The sequence below is a fragment of the Schistosoma mansoni genome, chromosome 2 (genome assembly GCF_000237925.1).
Source record: "Schistosoma mansoni strain Puerto Rico chromosome 2, complete genome".
Classification (NCBI taxonomy): Eukaryota; Metazoa; Platyhelminthes; class Trematoda; order Strigeidida; family Schistosomatidae; genus Schistosoma; species Schistosoma mansoni.
Window position 1 is genome coordinate 23,155,702 of NC_031496.1, and position 20,910 is coordinate 23,176,611.

Here is a 20,910-nt window from a genome sequence, read left to right on the forward strand (position 1 = left end):
GTCCCACCTTATGCTATTTCATCTAGTATTTAATCCATTTAACTTTAAAATTTTAGAATAATGTTACTTGCTCGGTGTCCAGTTTGTCAGGAATGCTTTACAAATGCAATTGAATGTAATATATCAGCATTACCATGTGGTCATGTGTTTCATCAAATATGCATTGATACTTGGTTCAAAACATCTTCTACATGTCCACAATGCAGGATAGGAATCAAAAGAACATTTGTCATTTCTAAATTATACTTTGATATGATTAGTTACAGTTCAGACGAACAACCTGTCAATTCTACGACATTTGAACAAGAAATTTCAGTATCAGAAGGTTCAGTAAGTTTGTTTAATCGTAAAATTTTTATGTCTACTTAGCTGTACCATATAATATCATATAAATAATCTGCAATATAGTATTCTTCGGATCAGTAGCTCTGTAGAATTTCATCTCGAATTTTCAACAGTTTGTGTAATTTACTCTCCTAACAAGCAATGACATATTCAGTAGATTTCATGATAAGTAATAAAATATAGCGATGAGATAGATAGGATTTCGGTAATCTATATTATTTTCGAAGTAGATAGGAAAAGAGAAAATGATTTTCTATTTTCGAGATATCTCACGATTTTCTTCATCCACTCCTAGCTTTTATATCAGTTTACTTCTTTAGAAAAAGCATTATTTACACTCTGGATCCTCACTAAAAAATAAAAAGGGCAGTGATTGCATTATTTCATAAAATGAATGCATCTCCGCCATGTCGTCCGATTTCTAAGCCAACTGTTTGTTCAATTTAATAGCTTTTACCAACACATAGTTGACCTAGAATATATTTTGCTGTGTGATTCAAATCACAAGTTTGTGATTCATCTCTGTCTCTTCACTCAAAGACTTAATTCACTTTGCATAGGAACTCAGCTGCACAGTTTATTTACCATATACGAGTTCATGTAATAGGCTTTGGGCCAAACATATTGTGTAAAGTCTATAAATGCTGTCCATCCAAGTTTAATTGACGGCTCAATACGTACAACACTTGTCTCAGTCACTTGACATCTATAAATCTATCGTCTAGGTTTTTCTATACTAAAAATTATACTTAAGGTCAACAAATCTACCAAACTTTAATGGGAGAAATTCGAATCTTGCCCGTCTATCAGTGCTTGGGCAACCAGCTATTGTACTATGGGTTTCGCTTATGTGATCTCTGAAGTAACGACTAAGTTAATCAAGATGGAACTAAAATGTTATTTATTAAAATTGAAATCTAGTTGATTTAACTTACATCAACATATAAAACTAAATCATCACAACATCATTTGATGCTCAGTTTCTATCTGTGATCTAGTTTTACAAGTGATCACTTACTGTTAAACGGAAGTGAGTTTAGTTTTTTTTGAAACATCCATTCCCTGAATGTTTTATATAAACCTTTAAGACTGTTAACAAGTACCGGATCTAAATATATATATTCATGTTTCTCACTCTAATATAAGATAAATCGAATGAATGCTTACCTCTGCATAGATCACTGGTTGACTGCTCATATTTCTACGCAAATAATTTTGTTTGTCTTTTTATTTTCTAGCAGTTGAAGGATTCCAAATCGATAAAATCCTTAAGCGTTCAACTACATCGATTACGTTCAGAAAATATGAGATTGGACTTATTATGTAAAAACTTGTCTCAAAAATCGGAAGAAAATTCCAAACTATTAAGCGCACGCGATAAAGAGATATCAGCACTATCAACTTTGTACAGTGAAACGGATAAATTATACGAAAAAGAAAGACAATGTTGTCGAGATTTAAGGTACTTCTTATAATTTTATTCTGTTTAATCTGACATAATGTTAATATATTTTAAGAAGTTGATTAGTTTGATTACAAATAACTTTCATCACAAATTAAGATCTATTAAGAATCAACTGAACTTTGAACAACTGTCTGTGTTCTGGTTTTCGCCATCATATTGCATACTGTCGATTTACATCACGTTCTCCGACCAAAAATTTCCATGCTTTGTAGTGACAAATTTTAGCTGATGAAAATATATTCTAACTGATTCGGTTCATAATCTAATATTTAAATCAACATTGAAATTTGAATAGGAACTTATTTTAAAGTTCTACTTTTAAGGTGCTATCTGTAGAAGTATTGGGAGATTACCGACCAATGCTACACTATCATAAATTCTAAAAGTTTTCAACAGATAAGTTCCGACCTATAGTCTGCACGGAAAAAATATTCACTACAAAACCAGGTGATGTTGAATTAAGGCTCTCATTGTGGAAGAATGCACACTACTATGTTGTATTATAGGACGAAGCAACTATACAGTGTTCTCCTATTTTCAATTTTTATTCATCTAACAACCGTTTCTAATAAACATAATCTTGCCAGGTGTTCAAATTATAGTCGTCAATTCATCTTCGAAGTTTGTTCAAGTACTAATTGTCAATCGTTCAAATCATTACTTTATTGTCTCTAGTCTGATCTGGTATGCATAGATGATTGTGTCCTTTAGTCGCTGTAGTGACCTTTCATAAAATTTCTATGTTATTCATTTGTTAAATAAGCTATTTGCTTGATAAAAGACGTATTTTTCATATCAATCAGAACAGAAATATCAAGTTTGAAACGGTTCCTTCGAGAAGCCGAAGCCATGAAAGCTGAGGCTATTAAACTTCGAAAGGAAACAGAAGATATGGAAAATGTGAAGAAGCTAATATCCTGTAAGTGTTGCTTATTCTCTCTGGTATCTCATTTATAGATTATCTGATAACAAAACACATCTAAACAACATAAAAGGAATGGAGGAGGGTATCAATAGGTATTGTAGCTCGTCTAACTTGACAATATCTCAGTTAATGTGAGTTTTTAGAAAAAAAAGCTTTATTGAGCGACTTAATAGCCAGACGTTGGAGTAAATTAAGGACGTGTGATTAACTCATGAGGTTAATAAAATAGTCTGCTAGTTGGAGTCTGTATGTAAATATCAACTTTTGTATAGATCTCTTCTAGCTTTGAGTCACTGATAAGTAGAAACCTTTATTGCTTTTCCGTATTCGTTTAGGAAGTCGATGCCAAAAATGACCGACTACTATCGACTGAAGATAGTCTTTTAGGTTTATCGTACGTTTACTAGAGTTATGTTAACGTAAGTAGAATAGGAAGTCTTTAGTTGTTGATCTTACCGGATCATGTATAAAAATTATGATGAGATCCTTGAGTTGACAAGTTGCGTAACTGAGACTTGTTAATTTTCTTGTTTTTTTTCTGTTGTTGACAAAAGCAGGAGGTGGTACATCTCATTTTTGGTTAAATTTAAAACTAATTGACATGACTGTAGTGATTGGTCTGGTATAAAACTATGGTAGAGTATAAATTCCCTGATTTTCCAACACTGTATACATGTGTGTGTTGTGTATTCAACACACGAGGATTGTATGTAGGAAACGAAGAGGCGGTCAGTTCGTGTCATGAAGTGATATACTGTATTGGGCTAGCCTAAACTGGTTCGTCCCATTTTGGAGAGTTTTAATGCTCATACAACTCAATGGCTTTAGACGTCAGACATGATTTAAAGTGAAAACAAGTAGCAGTCTTACAGTTCTCCCCAACTCCATCAGACCTAAACACTATGATACACCTCCTTACTCAACGAATTTCATCTTGACCAAATTTCTACTTTGGCTTTGTTCTTCGTGGCTTTTCTTATGGTACCGAGTTTCCCGCTGGTTTTAATCCCTTTAATTATTGTGGAGTGTTTGCTGGTGCTCTGTTTGTACCAAGTATTCGTTTGTTTCATGAATTAATAAGGAAACAACACGCTTCTGTGTATCGTAGGCAGTATTTGTTGTCAAAAGTGTGACTTATTTTCAAACTACTTGGTAAAATTCTGATGTACACCAGGCTGTAGCAGTAAACTGTAAAAAGTAACTGGTTTTACAAGACGATTATCGACAAAACCTAGTTAGAAAGGTTCCACGGCATACAAAGTATTTTCATTTTTATCTTGAGGATTCATCGTTGTTTTAAAATTTCAACCTTTTCAAAAGACGAAAATGAATCAAATACTCTTATTTCTTATGAAACTCGTTTTCTAACATTATAGCTTCAGAGGATGATGCACGTGAGCTATTTTCTCGATATACATCAAAATTCGAAGATGTAAAGGAAACACAAATTAAGCATCAAAACGATAGTGAACTATTATCTCTTTGTAAATGGGCTTCTGTTTTGCGATCAGAATTAACTGCTACTCGTGAAAAAGTAAAGAGTTATCGTACAGAATTGTCTCGAGTACGTAAACTACAGACTTCTGCTTATCAAAAAATCACACGTGCTGAAACTAATGCCGCTGAATATAAGGAACGTGTCAAACAATTGGAAAATGAATTATCCAATTTAATTGGACAAATTCACCCAGATAATAATAAGACAGAAGGAAATATTTCTCAAGAGCATTTGACTTGTAAAACTCCCACATCAATGATTATTTCTCAACCATCTACTTCTACTACTCCTGCGCATTCAATATCCATGAATGATAGTTCATTTGTCACTCCAACACCGACAAAATTGATTTCTAAGGAATTATCTACACCTGATTTACTTTTACTCAGTCCGTTTGAACAACCAGCTAATGTCACTTCAAGGGTTAGTCTTTATATTTTATTTCTAATTAATTATCAATTGATATCTCTTTATGATAATTTAAATGGTGATTAATTATGTGCCAGAAAAAGACATCTCAGACTAAAAGCATAAACTTGGTTCATAGTTGAGTAAGTGATGTGATATATTTCGTGAAATTTTGGCTTTCATAAGCACAATAGCACTATCACTAACGAACATCAATATTTAAAATGGAAACCAGTCACCAATATCAAAACGTATGCTTACTGGATATGTTTATTGATGCAAATAAATATAACAATAACAACAGCCCAATTAATACTTTAGGCTCACTAATAAACAGGAAAAAAGATAGGGTTTTGAAAAATCCTTACATGATTTCATGAAAAGAATGATAATTCCAGAAGAAATGTATTGAAAAAATACAAAAGTTCGATATATTTATCAAATAGATTCACAAATAACTTTAAATAGCTCGTAGAGAAGCGTATTGAGTACAGTTATCTATGGTGAGAAAATACGGACAATAAATACTGTGTTGAGCATGAATATAAATAATAGAAGAGAGAGATAAGACAATAAAGAGTGGCTCAATAAATATAACATCAACTGGTGAGTAAAAATAAGATACGGTTGGTCTTCAGAGAGTCGTATAAAGATTGAATACACCATTATCGAAATCCACTCTATACGATCATCACTGTTACTATTGTAAAGTGATCTCAATAAATTAATACGCCAGTCTTGGGTTTTTTTTCGCTAAGCATCTGAGCGAAAATGTTAACTGTGTTTTTAAAGGAAAATATAGTTCATATTATTTGATTTGAGAAATCAAAATTTCATTTGAGTATTATTCTTAAAGTCTATTATCTGCGATTAGATCTGTTTAGTTTATATTCGTATAGAAGTGCCACTGCTTTTTCTGATTGCTTGTTTCATACTTTAAAATATCTTTCTAAAAATGCAGATAATAGGAAAACTCCTGTGTAGATATAAACAAACTTTTATAACATTGAAATTGTTATAACTTTTGCCCTGTTAATTATCACGTGATTAAATCGCCGATCAGAACACCCACTTATAAGACCTTGGCACTGTGCCAAACTAATGACGTGTTAACCAGTACGAGCAGTCTAGAGTCAACTCTGAGTCCTCATTTGTTCTCCTCGCCTAGCACTGTCCTTTTGAGCCCAAAACAAAATCTCAGCTTCCACTGTATAAATAATGTATTTCAGATATACGCAGTTTATATACAAGCAAATCAGACCGCAATACTCCGTAAAATAAAAATAGCAGTTATATAAAATCAAACCAAAAAGTGGCTGTGTTTGTGCGGGACAATAACTAATAAATTGGGAATAACTTAAAAATGGTAGGTCGTATGATAGTAGTCAATAGGTCTGAATGTCCCCGGTTCGATCCCGGGTTCCGGAAGGCGACTGGCTTTCACTTTTGTCCCCAAATGCCCTGGTATGGCCGAGAGTGGGGAAAGTCCGCTCTCCCTCTCCAAATGCTCTCACATGACCACGCGTATATAGCCTCTACCAAGGATGTCCTACTCACTGCCTTCTCGTGGCATTACTGTTGTTTACGAAATTGCAAAAACGAAAAGCTAATGTCCGGCGCTTTAACCGGGTTGATGGACACGGAAAGTCCGCCTAGGGGAATCGGTAAACCCTGGTTCCAAACCAATGGTGCATATGGGCTCCAGTATCCTGAGGGAACAAATGGCGTATGAATCAATCGTTGTTCACCGGCTACCATGGGACTGCATCTCCTCACGATGCTCCACTGCCTTGTGGATCAGATCTTCAGGTCAAATGCTCCGGGTGTGGCCCCCTAAGAAAACCACCCGCTTCATTTTGGGCACCCGGGCAGTATTACCGCACTTACACAAGTCAAATAAGATATGTGTGGCGCATATGTATCTGGTACCCTTTTGTACCAATATTTATGTGTTCAAATAAATAAATATGTAACTAGCTCCACAGGAGCAGTTAAATTGGTATACACACATGAAGTAGCCCATCTTCGGTAACCTATGCTTGATTAGTTGTGTGAGTACTGGTTTGGTTGAGAAAATTATATGTAGCTTGGCAGCGTGAAACGTCCTTTCAACAGATCTTTTCAGTCAACGTGTCAAAATATCACCCGTTGTGTCCCCTTTAAAGTCCAGTCTCAGATGTAGGGAGTTTTTACTCACTGAGTCAAAATTTCTTTTTTTTATTAATGCTTTCTACTAGAGATTTTTGAACGAAATTATCCGGATAGACATTATTTCGTAATGTGTTCTTTAGCTTATCTATTTCGCTATTGACACTGTCCTCAGAACATAATAGCTTGATTCTGTGGCTGAGACATTTAACAAAATTTATTTTATATTGAAGAAATGTAAAGCTTTGGAAATGGACATACTGACCCATGTATTTCTAAATATATTTCGTTTTATAGAACCGTCTATCCTTCTAGAAAGCAGGACTCCAAGGAAAGCTATACTATTGTCTTTCTCCTCCTCGCTGGCGAATTTAACAGCTGGGTGGACATTATTGAAAGTCCAACATCTCTTGTTTGTCGATATTTTCGTCACACACGATTAGTGTGTCATCCATGTATCGACAGTAATAATCTAGCTTACTTAGGATGTCTTTTAACGGTCCATTTTCTAGTTTGGCCAGAAAAATATTAGCAAGGATCTGGCCTAGAGATGATCCCATTGCTACTCCACCTTTTTGTCTGTATAATTCATTGTTAAACTTAAAGTAGATATTTATAGTACATTTCAACAGTTTTTTCATTTTACTTACTGGAATCGGCATCCCTATTTTCCTTTCTGGTAATTATTCACATATGTAATAGATAGTTTCAGCCAGGGGGATGTTAGTGAACAAAGATGCTATGCCTAGTGATAACACGGTTTTATCATCCATATTTTTTTATCGTATCCACAAATTCAAATACGTCTTCAACACTGCGCCTAATCAGTTCTTGGTGTAATGGTTCTAATAATTTTGCTAACTATTTCGCTGTTGAATGGCATGGTGAGTTTGATATGTCCAGAATCGGGCGTAAAGAAACCTCAGGTTTATGAATCTTCGGTAGGCCATAGAGTCGAGGGGTATGTGTTCCAGAAGGCTTGGGCCCAATATAGGTATGCTCAGAGATGTATTAATATTGTTTTAAAAATTTTAATGCTGCAGTTAGTTGACGTTCGGTCTTTTGATTGACCCAAGCTTTTGGAATTTGTTTTGATCACTCTAGGGTATTCATCTTATCTATGTAATCTGTCTTGTTTAGAATTACGGTGCCCGATCAGGTTTAGTGATAAGAATGTGTTCATTCAATTTTATTTTCCGGATAGCTTCGCGATGTTCATCAGTCAATATACTATTTGTGTAATGCTTGTTGCTTTTAAATTGGTTACAGCAATTAACCAGCGTGGTTTTGAATCTTTGATGTTCTACCATTGTCATGGGCATCAAGTTTTTTGTTTGAGTAAATAGATTCTCAAACTGAACATCAGTTTTCAGATGATCCACATGTCTACGACTATCGTAAAACTTAGGACCCAATGATAAAACTTCTAGTTGAATCCTATCGAGATTTACGAAGGGAAAGTTAGAAACATACTGCTTACAGTCGTCTGGAAAATCTAGTTACAACAGTTATATAATAAGAATATACATGTAATGACAATCTACAAATAGTTCCCACAAGCTATCTATGATTTAATCTTTCTCGGATATAACACAGATAAATCATTCGAGTCCTTCCAAGACTTTTTAGACAAACTCACTAAACTATTTAACTGATTTATCATGATTGAATTATTTTTTTTTAGACGAACTTTTTGACACCTGCAAATCCATTTCGTATGAAACAGGATCAACCAAGTACTAGTAATTCACCTAAACAAACTGTATCTACTTCACAAGCATACAATGGTACCTTATTATTCTCTCCTGAAACAGATATGACTAATAATAAAATCCCATTAAATAATATTATGGCCAATCAGCGTCGACCATCAAGCTTTTATCAAATGTCAATTATGCGTCAACATGCCAAGATTGCTGACAGCTATAGAATGCCAAATTATTCGAATACTCTTCAATTTCAACGACTATTCGATAAAACTCTGTCGAAAATATCTAAACCATGTGTGCTAAAAACGGAAACTAGCGGTTGCCAGAAACGCTCTGTTCGAAATTTAAAACGATCTATTTCAGAAATTTCTAACACTTTAAAACTAGATAATTTCGTAATGAAATTGTAAGTAATTTTCCCCGTTCATGTAATCTCATATTATCTACTAATAAAGTGACAATTAATAGTAGTTTTGTGGGTGATATTGGGGACACGAGAATGCAGTTATGAAGACGTATGGTAATTATAAGTTTTGCTTGAAACTGGTATGCTCAAACTAATAAAATTAATTATAATTTGTATATTTCTGTTATGTGTTTTATTTCCATTTCATTTCAGCTACTTATTACGTTAATCTACTCCATCTAACTGCCTACACTTCTCATCTCAATAGTTGAAAACTTCGTAATCATTTCTTGCTTTAGCATTATTCTACAGATAAGTAGTGCAAATTATGAATATCTTAGCATCAGTCACTCATAGGTTTCACTAGGACCTTGGAAACAAGTGTTTGAATGCCGAAGATTGTTTCATAAAAAAATACATCTGAGCTGTACGTTGAACTGTAAACTTCTAATTTTGACCTCGATCTCTAATGTGACATGCGCTAATGTGTATTTTCGAAATCTCTGAACTTCTACCGATGTTTCACTAACAGTCAGCCAAACAAAGTGCACCTATCTGTCGTAGAGGGTAAAGCAGTGGACACATTCAAATATCTCAAGCTACCATACATAGAGGTGAACACCAACCCTACAAGACATGCCGAAAATCCAGAGGTGTTTTACCCACGGAATTAAGTATACTGCCCTTTCATATTACTGAACTAAGCAATCGACGTTCCCAAAGTTATTCAGTCGCTTACTGTAAGACCGGCTTCAAGTGAATAATCACCAGTGACTTGAAGGACTAAAGCTATGTTTGACTGGGCTGCTCCTAACTTTTTCCAGTAGTCATATATAATTATATATGAGGGTTTGTATATGTGTTATATTTCTGCTTCAATAGACTAAAGTCTTAAACAGTCAAAATAAATGTTTAGATTTTCAATTTTCTCTGCAATATATTTCTTCACAATTCTACGCACATATATTTTCCTGACTAAGCAGATCACTGCGAAGACTTTGTTGGCATCATGTTTGAGTGACGTAAATTAAAACCGTTAAGAATTCCAATAAAATATTTGTTTTCAATAACTTCGTCATCAGGCTCTACAGTTATTGGTCCATAATTATTGTGTTATTTTTACAAAAGCCAAAATAAAACATGTATTAGTGAATTAGACAATGCTATATGTTTAAACTGGCGAAGTTACTGAAATCAATTGTTTGGTCAAATATCCTTTGTTTTGGAAATAACCCAGTGAACAAATACTCTTAATGTTCTTAGTTTCAGTATCTTTAGCAGCTAACTTTCGAAAAGATACATTACTGTCTTGTGAGTCAATAAGTAGATATCTCAGTACTACTTCATATCTGCTTGTATTATTTTAGCGTAAGTTTGAATGCATGACCGAAAAACTACTTATTTGAAATGTGTTGTTTTCAAAATCCACATAACCATATTCAGACGCAAAAACAACAAAGAAACTAGTTATATTTACACAACTGCAAGATGGAAGAAGTTAAGATTATAAGTAATAACTTCATAGTTTTTTACCACGTTTTTTTGACCTGTCTAAATGTTTACTCGTCATTGCTTCTTTGTCAGGACATTGAATAACATATCGTTGTGGTATTTTAATAGCTGGAGCATAACCTTCAGGGTAGGATGAATCCTCAAAATAAAGGGAATACTCATCATGTATCTAGAATAGGAAAATATAGAGAAATTATCAAATGATTAAGTGCACAGAATGAATTGTATTTATTCACGTGAATACATGTTTATTAAAGCATCAGAGTTCTACTTTCATATCCTAGACAAAACTAAAATAATATTAAACGTGTTCACTACTTATTTTGTGCCAGTAGTAGTATGTATATTCATGAGTAATGGTGACAGTTTTATGTACACAATACTGCTAACATAATATAACGCACCAATAAACCACCTTAATGTAGATGACCAGTATTTCCAGAGTTTCTGTTCTTTAATTATTATGTATTCCTTTCGAAATGTAGAAAGTATTAAGATAACACTATGAATAACTTACATGAGTTGGAATTTCATCCACAATTGCTTTGTAGAAACATGTTGTTTGTGGATAAAGAGCCAAAACAGTCTATAGAAAAAATTAAAATACAACTAGTGACTGTCGTTCAGAATCAGTTGATACGAGTGATGTAAATAAAAAATAAAAACCGCTTTTATATGAAGGGTGAATTTGTCTTATGTATTATTGTATACTATAATTCAAAAAATCATCTGTAGTAATTTCCTAGGGACGCAGATTACACACCAAACTTGCAGCCACTAATTAACTGCTTAATAAATACTATAAATACCTATTTGTTGATGACGATTAAAATATGATTTGAAAACTCAAAATTGAATGATAGTTTGAATGGTTTGGGTTATCCTAAACGATACTGGGTTTGAGTTCCAAAGTAAATATTAATTCTATGATGCAAGTATACCCAGCCGATGAGTCTAAAATAGGACGAAACGCTCCTCCTGAATCACAACGCTAACCACATTTCACCTATTCTATTTAAAATTCAATAGTTTGTCTCTAGATTACTAATGCACATTCACATTATGTACTTTTTTTGAAGCTGCCTCCAAAATATCAGTGGTCAGTAAACAACGTTATCAAACACCCTGCTTATTTGCGAAAATAGGAGAGTGCATATCATAATACCGTTTGCGTTCTAAGGAGACAATATAGTTATAACTTCAGATATATCACATTTCAACAGACAACTTTTGAGAACAGATCTGTCCAACAAATCGACACCGAAACGCTTGCGAAAGTGTTCAACACTTTGACGATGGATGAAGAAAAGGATTGCCGAGGACAGGGTTGGATGAAGAATGCTGGTGGGCGGCCTATGCTCCTCCACACGCGGTGCTTAAACAGACTGCTAATAACTGCATGGACGGATGCTGTCTTGGTCCATTTATTTAGTTTTCTTCCAACGTCAAGTGATGTTGGTCACGGTCGTCTGCTTTCTGCATTTCATTTGACTTCGTCATAGACATTTTTTTGAGATAACGAGGTCACTAAGAACACAAACCAAGCTTATTTATACAAAGATAGAAACGCCATTGGGAGAGCCACAAATTAGCGTACTAAAAAATCCGTCAAACAATGGAAGTCAAGGATTTACGAGTGGGACATATAAGCTGCAGGTCAACTAAGCGTCTCTTGGCGCAAAAACATAAAATTCAAATTTTCAGAATAAAATTACAAAATTAGGATCTTCTCCAAGTAAGTTCTGGGGATCTATTGTCCTCAACACTACTTGACTGGTCCTCTCGGTCTCCACATTGTCCGGACGTTCAATGTATCTATAAAAATTATTGCTCTGATTGTTAGAAGGGTCATCGGCCTTGTGACTTCCGAAAAATCTCGGCTTTCATCATGAGGCGTCATAATTCTTCCTTTAACTTGGAAGGGAGAGTTTAAATGAATTGAACTGTTTGTCCTGGTTAGCTTATTTTTTTTAGCAAGGTTGTTTTCGACAGGATGGGATTGTCGACCCCATGCCCAACCCTCCTCCTTTAAGTAGACTACGGACCGGCAGTAACTCTAGAAGAGCTATAGGTGGAGTTGTGAAGTCAAGGCAGGTTGGTTCCAATCCCACAGGGACCAACGGTTTCCTAAAGATTTGAAGCACGACTTGATGAGTGGTCATAAGCATGAAGCCTAGGTTTATGGTTTCCTGTTGGCTACCTCCAACCAACTAACATCATAAATCATACAAACCTTTTAGATTTTACTGCGCTATGCATATTTTCCTCTATGCAGTCACTTTTCTAATTTTTCTACCTCTGATTTCTCGTTTTAAGTGTTATTTATAGAACTAATCGACTCAAAGCAAAACACTTGTTTTATGAGAATTCTACATTGTTCTGTTCAATACATCCTAAAATATAGTAATTTCAGATTATTTTGATTATTTTAAATAAGCTATAATTATATATCTTTTTCTTATTGGTTACATCATTGTAAAAACACTGTAGAATCAGTTGTCTAAACCAGTTTAAAATACGTAAAACACTTCCTACTTTAGGAAACCTAGTCTTAATGTATTGATATTATAACGGGACGATTATTAGAAAAGTTGAGCTTCCGGAACTATCCTACCTGAAGTTAGTTTTTCTATTTCTGTTCTTTAATTATTGAGTGCAAAATTATTGTAATTTTGTGTTCACCTGACTATAAGCATTTTCGTGATACATAAAACTGTCGTTACTCGTTATACCTTATTTAAGTTACTGTTAATTCGCTACAGACCTATTACTCAGGGCTTATCTACTTATGGAGTAACTACGCCGTTACGTTTGTGTGGTTACAATTTTACTCTATATTGTTGTATCAGTTATGAGTCATAATTGAACTAGGTATGACAGAACTGGTCTGCATCTTACCTTTTGTTATGCCCCGATAAGGATAATGAATGGTAACTTTGGGATCTGTTTATGAACCAATACTATGCATATATTTTTTTGTCGTATAATTGTTAAATAACTAGACTATTCATATCCCTCTCATTATAAGCTTTATTTTGACTTATAGACTATTATTATACGATTTACCATTCTTGAGTTATCCATAGTCTATTAATTACTGCCTCTCACATTCACAGCCACATCTGGCTAAATCTTGTACAAATGTTATTTTCTATTTTATGGTACGATGTGGTCAGTTTGGTTGGTATATAAACGCAGTATGTTTGAAATATAATGATTCATACTGCAGAGGCTGTTCTGGACTTAACTGGCTGGGCTAGGTAGAAGCAGGACCGACAAGTACTCTAGACTGCTCGTACGGTTTCGCGTATCACTGGTCCGATCGATAATTCGCTGCTCTGTATTTGGCAGTCTTACCACGTCATACATTAACAAGGCAACCACTAGGCCACAAGTTATAACACCTTTATCTTCTGATTGGCCACTGGATTAGAAGGAGCTCGAAGACCAATGGACGTTAACATCTTATTTATTGGTAAATGTGTTAAGTATTATATAAAAAGTCACCGGTCTAAGTGGCACTATCAAGTAAACCAATCGATAACTTGACTAGAGATGGGTCATACAACTTCTTTCTTATAAATACAGCTCAATCACACAGGACCCGAGAAAATAACCTATTATTTTCTTTCTACATGCTAATTAACGATGCGTATAAGTTTAGAAATTAAATAAATATAATAATACTGGTTAAATAGTAAGCAAAATGGGCCTGACTTACAGAACCTTTATTGAATATTGCCTCAGGATTTGTAATCGGATTGGCTTTCCATTTTGGTAAAGGTATAACTTTAGAACAGGATAGAGAGTAACGCCTTGACATAAAAAATATATGCAATTTTCTCAATGAGATCTTAAATTGTAGTGTGAATAAAATACGTGCGCACACAAAAGTATGGAAAACGAAAGGAAACACGAGTTAGTTCACTTAAAAATGTGTTGGTTTTGTTCAGAGAATGAGACGTGTGGTTGCGATTTTCTCCTCGACAAAGTACAAATGCATATTAAATGAATAATAACACATGGATGATATGAAGCAATGTTCAATAAGTTATTATGAAGCCAAGTCAGATGTGTGATGTTATACAAACATACAGATGAAACTCAAAAAGTGGTCACACTAAATTGTGTTTTGTTGCTCATACAGTTAATGAATTGTAGTCGGACAAGGTTAAGTCAAATAGGTGCAGATAAAATATTACGAAGCATGCAAATTATTTATTTTCGGTTTTAATAAGAATGACGTAATAATGTGATGAATAGAAATGACAAAATCATATAAAAATGATTTCCTCACAACGATAGTGATTAATGATAATAGTAATGAGCAAGCTAAAAATGTTGAATACATTTGTGACGGAAACAGAACACTATTTACTTGCAATTAAGTTATAAAATGATGTTTATACGTAAACATTTCACAGGAAATACTTGCATTTTGTAATACTCACTTTGGCCTGCAAATTACGGAATGTAAACCAATATATCTTGCTTTTTATAGGGTTCATGATCCGTTTTGAAAGAACAAGGAGTGTATATAGCAATGACTACAAGTTTAAGTATATATATATATATATATAACTAATGATTCAGTTGCACAAACGTTAGTGCAGTTCATCTATTAACGACTTCTCACTGGAAATGTGTCGTTTATAGATAAAATCGTAGTCGACATTGACTCTTGGACATATTCACGTGGCCCCACATGTGACATCACATTAGCGAGGCGGCATTAAATTAACAAAATAAATATCAAGAAAGTTCATATAATAGTGAATCAATGGTGATGCTAAAGACTAAACATTAAAAACATGTTTTGAAAAAGTGAGATAAGTTCGACGGGTGGAAAACATACGAATGATATTGCAGTCAAAGATACAAAAAGAAAAGAATGAATGAGTCTGTATCACTGCTATCGATTTTAAATCAATTTCAGCCCTAACTACTGCACATGGTTAGCGAGAAAGTTCCAATAGGATAGTCTGAACTTATCGGCATGATTCAATCAAACAACCAATGGCTTTATGAACTGATATTATTTTCTGGTTTGACTACACTTGGTTTTTTCAACCTATTATTATCTCGACCACCAGTGAACGTCAGGATAGGCGGTGCCTAGCCATCCATAACATATGTCCCAGACACTTGAATTGATGGAGATTCAGTCTCATTAACTGAATTGGCATATCTGCACAGTGACCTGCGCTTAAGTTTACCATTGCTCCTCTGCTGTTCCACAATAAGCGAGAAATGCTTTGGATAAACCATGATCAAAGGCTTATTAGATAAAACAACATATACTAAATTAAAAACCCAAAACAAATACCTAATCTTTCCACACATATGATTAAATAGTGGTTAATATTATTTCTGGTAGTTTTGGTTGGTATACGGACAACAATGGAAGCTGGAAGTAAACTTAGATTGTGATAGGAATCAAACTAGGATTATGGTCAATAGTGACATGCTGCAGTATCAACGGAGGTATATAACACAATTACTGACTGGATTTAATATCAACTTCTAGGTTTTGTCCCACTAACGCACCAGTAAATTTACACTAAAAAGCATACTTGTTAAATTAGTAAACAACTTACTAGATGACCCAATACGTTTACTGAAAGATATCTGATCGAAGCATGTTACAAACAGATATTGAAATGATAGAGATTCACAGCTTGTGTAGGTACTTCGGTAGTATGATGTTCTCTGAACTAGACAGTTTAATTGCGAAGCCTTCTTTGACGGCATGAACAGCATCATCAAGTAGGCGCTGATGGTGTCTATACCAATAATGAAGGTTTCGCAAATATGCTATCCAGCTTAAAGAACTTAACACAGACAAAAATAAGTAAAAAGTCTACGAACTAGTACAATTGTTTATCACTTTGAGATGTACTTTACAAGCGGGAATAATCAATAAGGTTACAATGACGGTATAAAATAAAACAAATCCACTACTAACAAAGCACGGAGTAGACGAATCTGATTTACACAAGTGGTAAAGCATTGTAAACAAACAAATTGGTTTTTTGATCGCTTTTTAGTGTAGATATTAGGTGGAAACACCTTGACAATGTATTCTTTTAGCATCAGTCACTATCCCAAGAAATAACGACAAGAGCATACACCACTTATTACTTCACTTACATTTGGGAACTACATTTCAGGACATCTGATGCTTAAAAACAAGAGGTACAAAACAATAACCATGGAGCTGGTTTTTTCAGTAACTTACATCTTTCCTTCTTCGGCATCAACATCTTCTACCTCATAGATTTCTTTATCAGAATTATACGAAACAACCTCAGCCAATATACAACCTTCAGATAAATTACAAGCAGCAGCTGCCACGTCTGGTTCTGGGACAAGGGCAGCAACATGATCACCAGGATCAGCGGGAATATCTGGTGATGGTCCTGTTGCACCACACAGAGCAGGGGGACTGAGTGGGAATAATTAACTATGCGTCAAACCAACCTCTCACCGGGTTTACCTATCCAAAGTGGTATCGATTTGGCATTTTCTTGCAAAACTGACATTAGTACACCGCGGCGAAAACTTTTCGGACCAACATGTGTTCCTAAGAAATTTGGCTGGCTTTATTTCGACTTACTCAACTTATATTCTATAGCACGAATCTCCGATACCTTTTCTAGAGCAGCCATAAGAGTACTGTGAAAAATAAGGAAGTGTCCATTGACCAACTTACGCTTTTTGATGTTCAGCTTCACTAATTGCCTGTGTGTATAGGGACTTCAATTGACTTTTGACAACTTTAATTGTCAGTATTACTGCCATAACCTACTAACTAACCTTTGGAACAACGTTGTTTACAACGTAACTTGTCAAGTGAATCAAGTGTTGTTTTCACGTTATTGCAGTCAGCCTATAAAAGTCATGTTTACGTATGATAAAACATACAACTGCTTTTTTACATAAAGATAGAAGTTCATCAGCACGATCTTTAACTTGAGCTTGTTCCGGAATCATACTTGTCGTAAAAGCCATATTGACAGGTGTATAAATAATTATCCTGAAAGTAAAAGGCTTATAGGTAAAGCATGCATATTATAGCATTATTTCAAAGAAAATTATTTTAAAATTGGAACAATTAGTCAAAGACAACCATCATTTGTTTAACAATAAGGCAAAACGCTTAAAAAGTTTTCAGGAGAAAAGCAGTATTTTACAGATTTTCTTCCCGACAAACAAATGTGCGCATAGATTGAGTATGAGTAAACAACTAAAACTGTAACAAACCAAACAGAATAGTGGATTTTAAACGCTTCTTGTGTTAGAGGAATTAGTGACATTAAGATACAATGCGAAGCACACAAAAATACGACAAATACTCCATGCATTCCAAGCAAACAAAAAAAAGAAACAAAGACAAACGTGTTGTCAATAAAGGCTAGATTTCCTAAATCTGATGTTAAAACATGACACATTGTCACTATTTTCCCAAGCCCGAGGAATAAAGTGCAAACATACCATTAAGTTTCCACAATGCGGATAAATATCTCGTTTAACACCTTTACTTTTCCCAAATCACCTACATTTCCCCGAACATAAACACCGAATTCCACACTTCACCTTTACATTATCACGTCAAACAGTTATTTTTTCTCAAAAACTAACGGGTTAGTTTATTATCACCTGTATACCTAAGAAGTTCTCATTCGACGCCTCAGGGAAAGATATGTTAACCCTTAGTCTAGGACTAAACAATTTCGAAGCCGCCATGGAAAGTTTAATAAGAATCTATTTGGAAAATGGACGGTAAAGTTTCACTTTGCTGATTTAGCTGTCAACGCGTGAAACACTATCCAAACATGTATACGAGCGCTCCATCGCCAAATACCTCTCGAAAAAAACACTTCTTCACAGGAATACTTACAAAAGTTCAAAGTGTTGGATCCATTTTGTTTTCTGAACTAAATTCGGAACTGACCTTGGAATACTAATTTCACTTGTAAAAGCCGCCTTACAAACCTGTACAATAGATGTGAATGGTTCAAATGGTTGAGGACGGAATAGAAGAAGCTTCCGCTTAACGGACTTCCGTGTCTAGTAGCAGTGGATCACCAATACCTCCAGGCAAAAACCTAGGTATATGAACGATAATAGAGGAAAAAAAAGAATTTGGTAAATCATAATAATATGTTATCCTTAGTCCTTAAGAATAAGTCAAGTTTCCTCTTACAGGACTCCTGGGAGGTCGCTTGGACTAGCTCAGTTGGCAGCGAATTCCAGCACTTGAAAACTCTAACGGGGTAGAAGTTGTGTCTGCAGTCTGTTCTGCTATATAGGGTCTCCAATTTCTGGGTGTTACCTCTCAGGTTAGTGTTATGACTAAGCTTAAGAAGATGTTTAAGGGGATGACCAGAAGTATTAAGGATACTGTAAGTCATAAGAAGGTTACCTCTAAGACGCCTGTACTCTAACGGGTAAAGGTTAAGTGATTGGAGGAGCTCTTCATAAGGTTTGAATTTGAGTCCCCGAACTGATTTCGTGGCTCGACGTTGTATACGTTCCAGAGTGTCCTTATCCTTTTGGAGGGAGGGAGGAAATACTATGTTTCTGTACTCTAAATGGGGACGAACAAAACTATTAAAGATTATGTGGAAGGTTCTACCGTCAAACTGGCCAGAAATGCGCTTCAATGTTACCAGTGCAAGGTTTGCTTGAACGGCGTTTTTGTCACAGTTCGCATACGATTTCAGGTCATAGGGTACCAACACTCCTAAATCTTTTTCGACTTGGGAAACTTCTAGAGAGGAGTTACCTAAGTTGTAACTATAGTCTGCAACATTTCTCAGATGGACTACTTTGCACTTTGAAGTGTTGAAGGTAAGTCCGTTGTCGTCTGCCCAACTTTGAAGTCGAGTCAGATCCTCCTGAAGAACTAGTATATCATTATGATTACGTATCTCTCTCCAAAGTTTCACATCATCAGCAAAAAGCAATAAGTCAGATGAAACTTGTTGAGGAAGATCGTTAATATAAACCAAGAAGAGAAGAGGTCCTAGTATTGAGCCCTGGGGGACCCCACTAGGACATTCCATAGCCTGAGAGAGAGTGAAGTTAACCCTGACCTTAAAGTGTCGGTTTTCTAAATATGAAGTGAGCCAATCAATCAAAGGGGGTTTTATACCCAATCGTCTAAGCTTCTTGATAAGACATGCGTGGTTGACCCTATCAAAAGCTTTTGAGAAATCCAGGTAGATGACGTCAACCTTCCCCTTGCGATCAAGGATGGTTGTCCATCTATCCACCGCAGTCAGCAGGTTGGTCATACAAGAATGATCTTTTCTGAAACCATGCTGAAACCATGTTGAGGTGAGAAGAACTTTGAGGATGATAAGTATTCTAATATACCGTCGTATATTAGGGATTCCATAATTTTGGAAGGTATGGAGAGAAGGGCCACTGGTTGGTAGCTTGAGGGTTCACTGCGTCGACCTCCTTTGAAAATTGGTGTGATGTGGGCCAGCTTCCAAATTTCCGGTAGTTTGCCTCTGCTTAGCGAGTGTGCAAACATCACGCTAAGTGGTGTCGCCAGGATTGAAGCTGCTTCCCTCAAAACAGCGGAATGAACCATATCCGGACCAGGAGAAGTGTCTTTTCTTAGGTGCTGCAGTTTACGGAGCACCAGGTCAGCACTCAGATCCACGGAAAAGCGTCTCGCGAGATTCCTTAGGGATGTTCCGGATGAGATTTCGTTCAGAATACGGTATGTCGGGCAGTATTCTTACGTTCCCATCGGATTTCAGTAAGTGACTGGCTAGCAGGACGTCCTCTACGTCGGAGGCATTCTTAAGTGTAACACGAAGCAGCCTCGGGTGGTTTAGGTGGTTAGAGTCCTTCCCCCGAGTGAGCCGTGTGACGGTTAAAGGCTCTGTTCTAGGGAGTTCAAGCCTCTTGTTTAATTCTCCCCAGAGCATCCTATCATTTTTGTTCTGCAAACTGAGAGGAAGGTCGGGGTTGTCAATAAGGTTCATGATTATGACAGAGTCGTCACGAACCGTAATTGATTTCCCAGGTTTTCCAGGGCGTCTAGGTTTGTTATCGTGTTGTTTGGATGTCGAGGCGCGTTCTCGATTCCTGGGCTCAGTGATGACCGGGTGGACAGTCTTGGGGGTAGACTGTACGGAATAGACGAAGGTTTCGCCTAACGGGTTTCCGTATCGAGTAGCAGTGGATCAATGGTACCTTCGTGTAGAAACCTGTTTGTGTTTATCGGTAAAAAGAGAAACAATAGTAAATACTGTGCTGAGTCCTTGAGAATAAGTCGTTTCCCTTCGAAGGACTTCTGGGAAGTCGCTTGCACCATCTCAGCAAGCCAGCAATTGCAGAACAAGACAAGCCCCTAAAAATAAAATGTGTTCATACAGTCAATTCTTCGACAGTGTGTCTCTCTAATTGAAAGGTCACCTCAGCGACGCCTTACTATTATAGATAAAGATTCAGTGATTTTGAATTTGAGTGGTC

General features: G+C 35.7%; 2 protein-coding genes across 3 annotated transcripts in view; one reads left to right on the top strand and one right to left on the bottom strand.

The window, feature by feature from the left end:
- Smp_071890 (hypothetical protein) overlaps nucleotides 1-9,266 on the top strand; it is a 16,851-nt gene extending 7,585 nt beyond the window's left edge. Inside the window, exons 2-6 of the mRNA XM_018796130.1 lie at nucleotides 57-330; nucleotides 1,584-1,807; nucleotides 2,614-2,729; nucleotides 4,112-4,656; nucleotides 8,474-9,266. Of these exons, the coding sequence (XP_018650374.1) occupies nucleotides 1,650-1,807; nucleotides 2,614-2,729; nucleotides 4,112-4,656; nucleotides 8,474-8,908 (1,254 nt within the window). The 5' untranslated portion in view covers nucleotides 57-330; nucleotides 1,584-1,649 and the 3' untranslated portion in view covers nucleotides 8,909-9,266. The remainder of the gene's footprint in view (nucleotides 1-56; nucleotides 331-1,583; nucleotides 1,808-2,613; nucleotides 2,730-4,111; nucleotides 4,657-8,473) is intronic.
- A 1,090-nt stretch (nucleotides 9,267-10,356) lies between these two features.
- On the bottom strand, nucleotides 10,357-18,393 carry Smp_071880.1 (hypothetical protein; the record flags this gene model as incomplete). 2 transcript variants are annotated; one of them, XM_018796132.1, is made up of 9 exons in its annotated part: nucleotides 17,341-17,435; nucleotides 17,233-17,305; nucleotides 17,129-17,192; nucleotides 17,033-17,091; nucleotides 16,897-16,999; nucleotides 16,655-16,861; nucleotides 14,138-14,231; nucleotides 10,934-11,002; nucleotides 10,357-10,585 (listed from the first exon to the last, which is right to left on the bottom strand). In XM_018796132.1, the coding sequence occupies exons 1-9, from the start codon at nucleotides 17,425-17,427 to the stop codon at nucleotides 10,424-10,426; spliced, it is 918 nt and encodes a 305-aa protein (XP_018650376.1). In that variant the 5' UTR covers nucleotides 17,428-17,435. The 2 variants fall into 2 exon arrangements, with proteins under 2 accessions (XP_018650376.1, XP_018650375.1); XM_018796133.1 differs by adding an exon at nucleotides 18,317-18,393 and having other exon boundaries at nucleotides 10,424-10,585; nucleotides 17,129-17,305; nucleotides 17,355-17,452.
- Nucleotides 18,394-20,910: the final 2,517 nt, after the last annotated feature.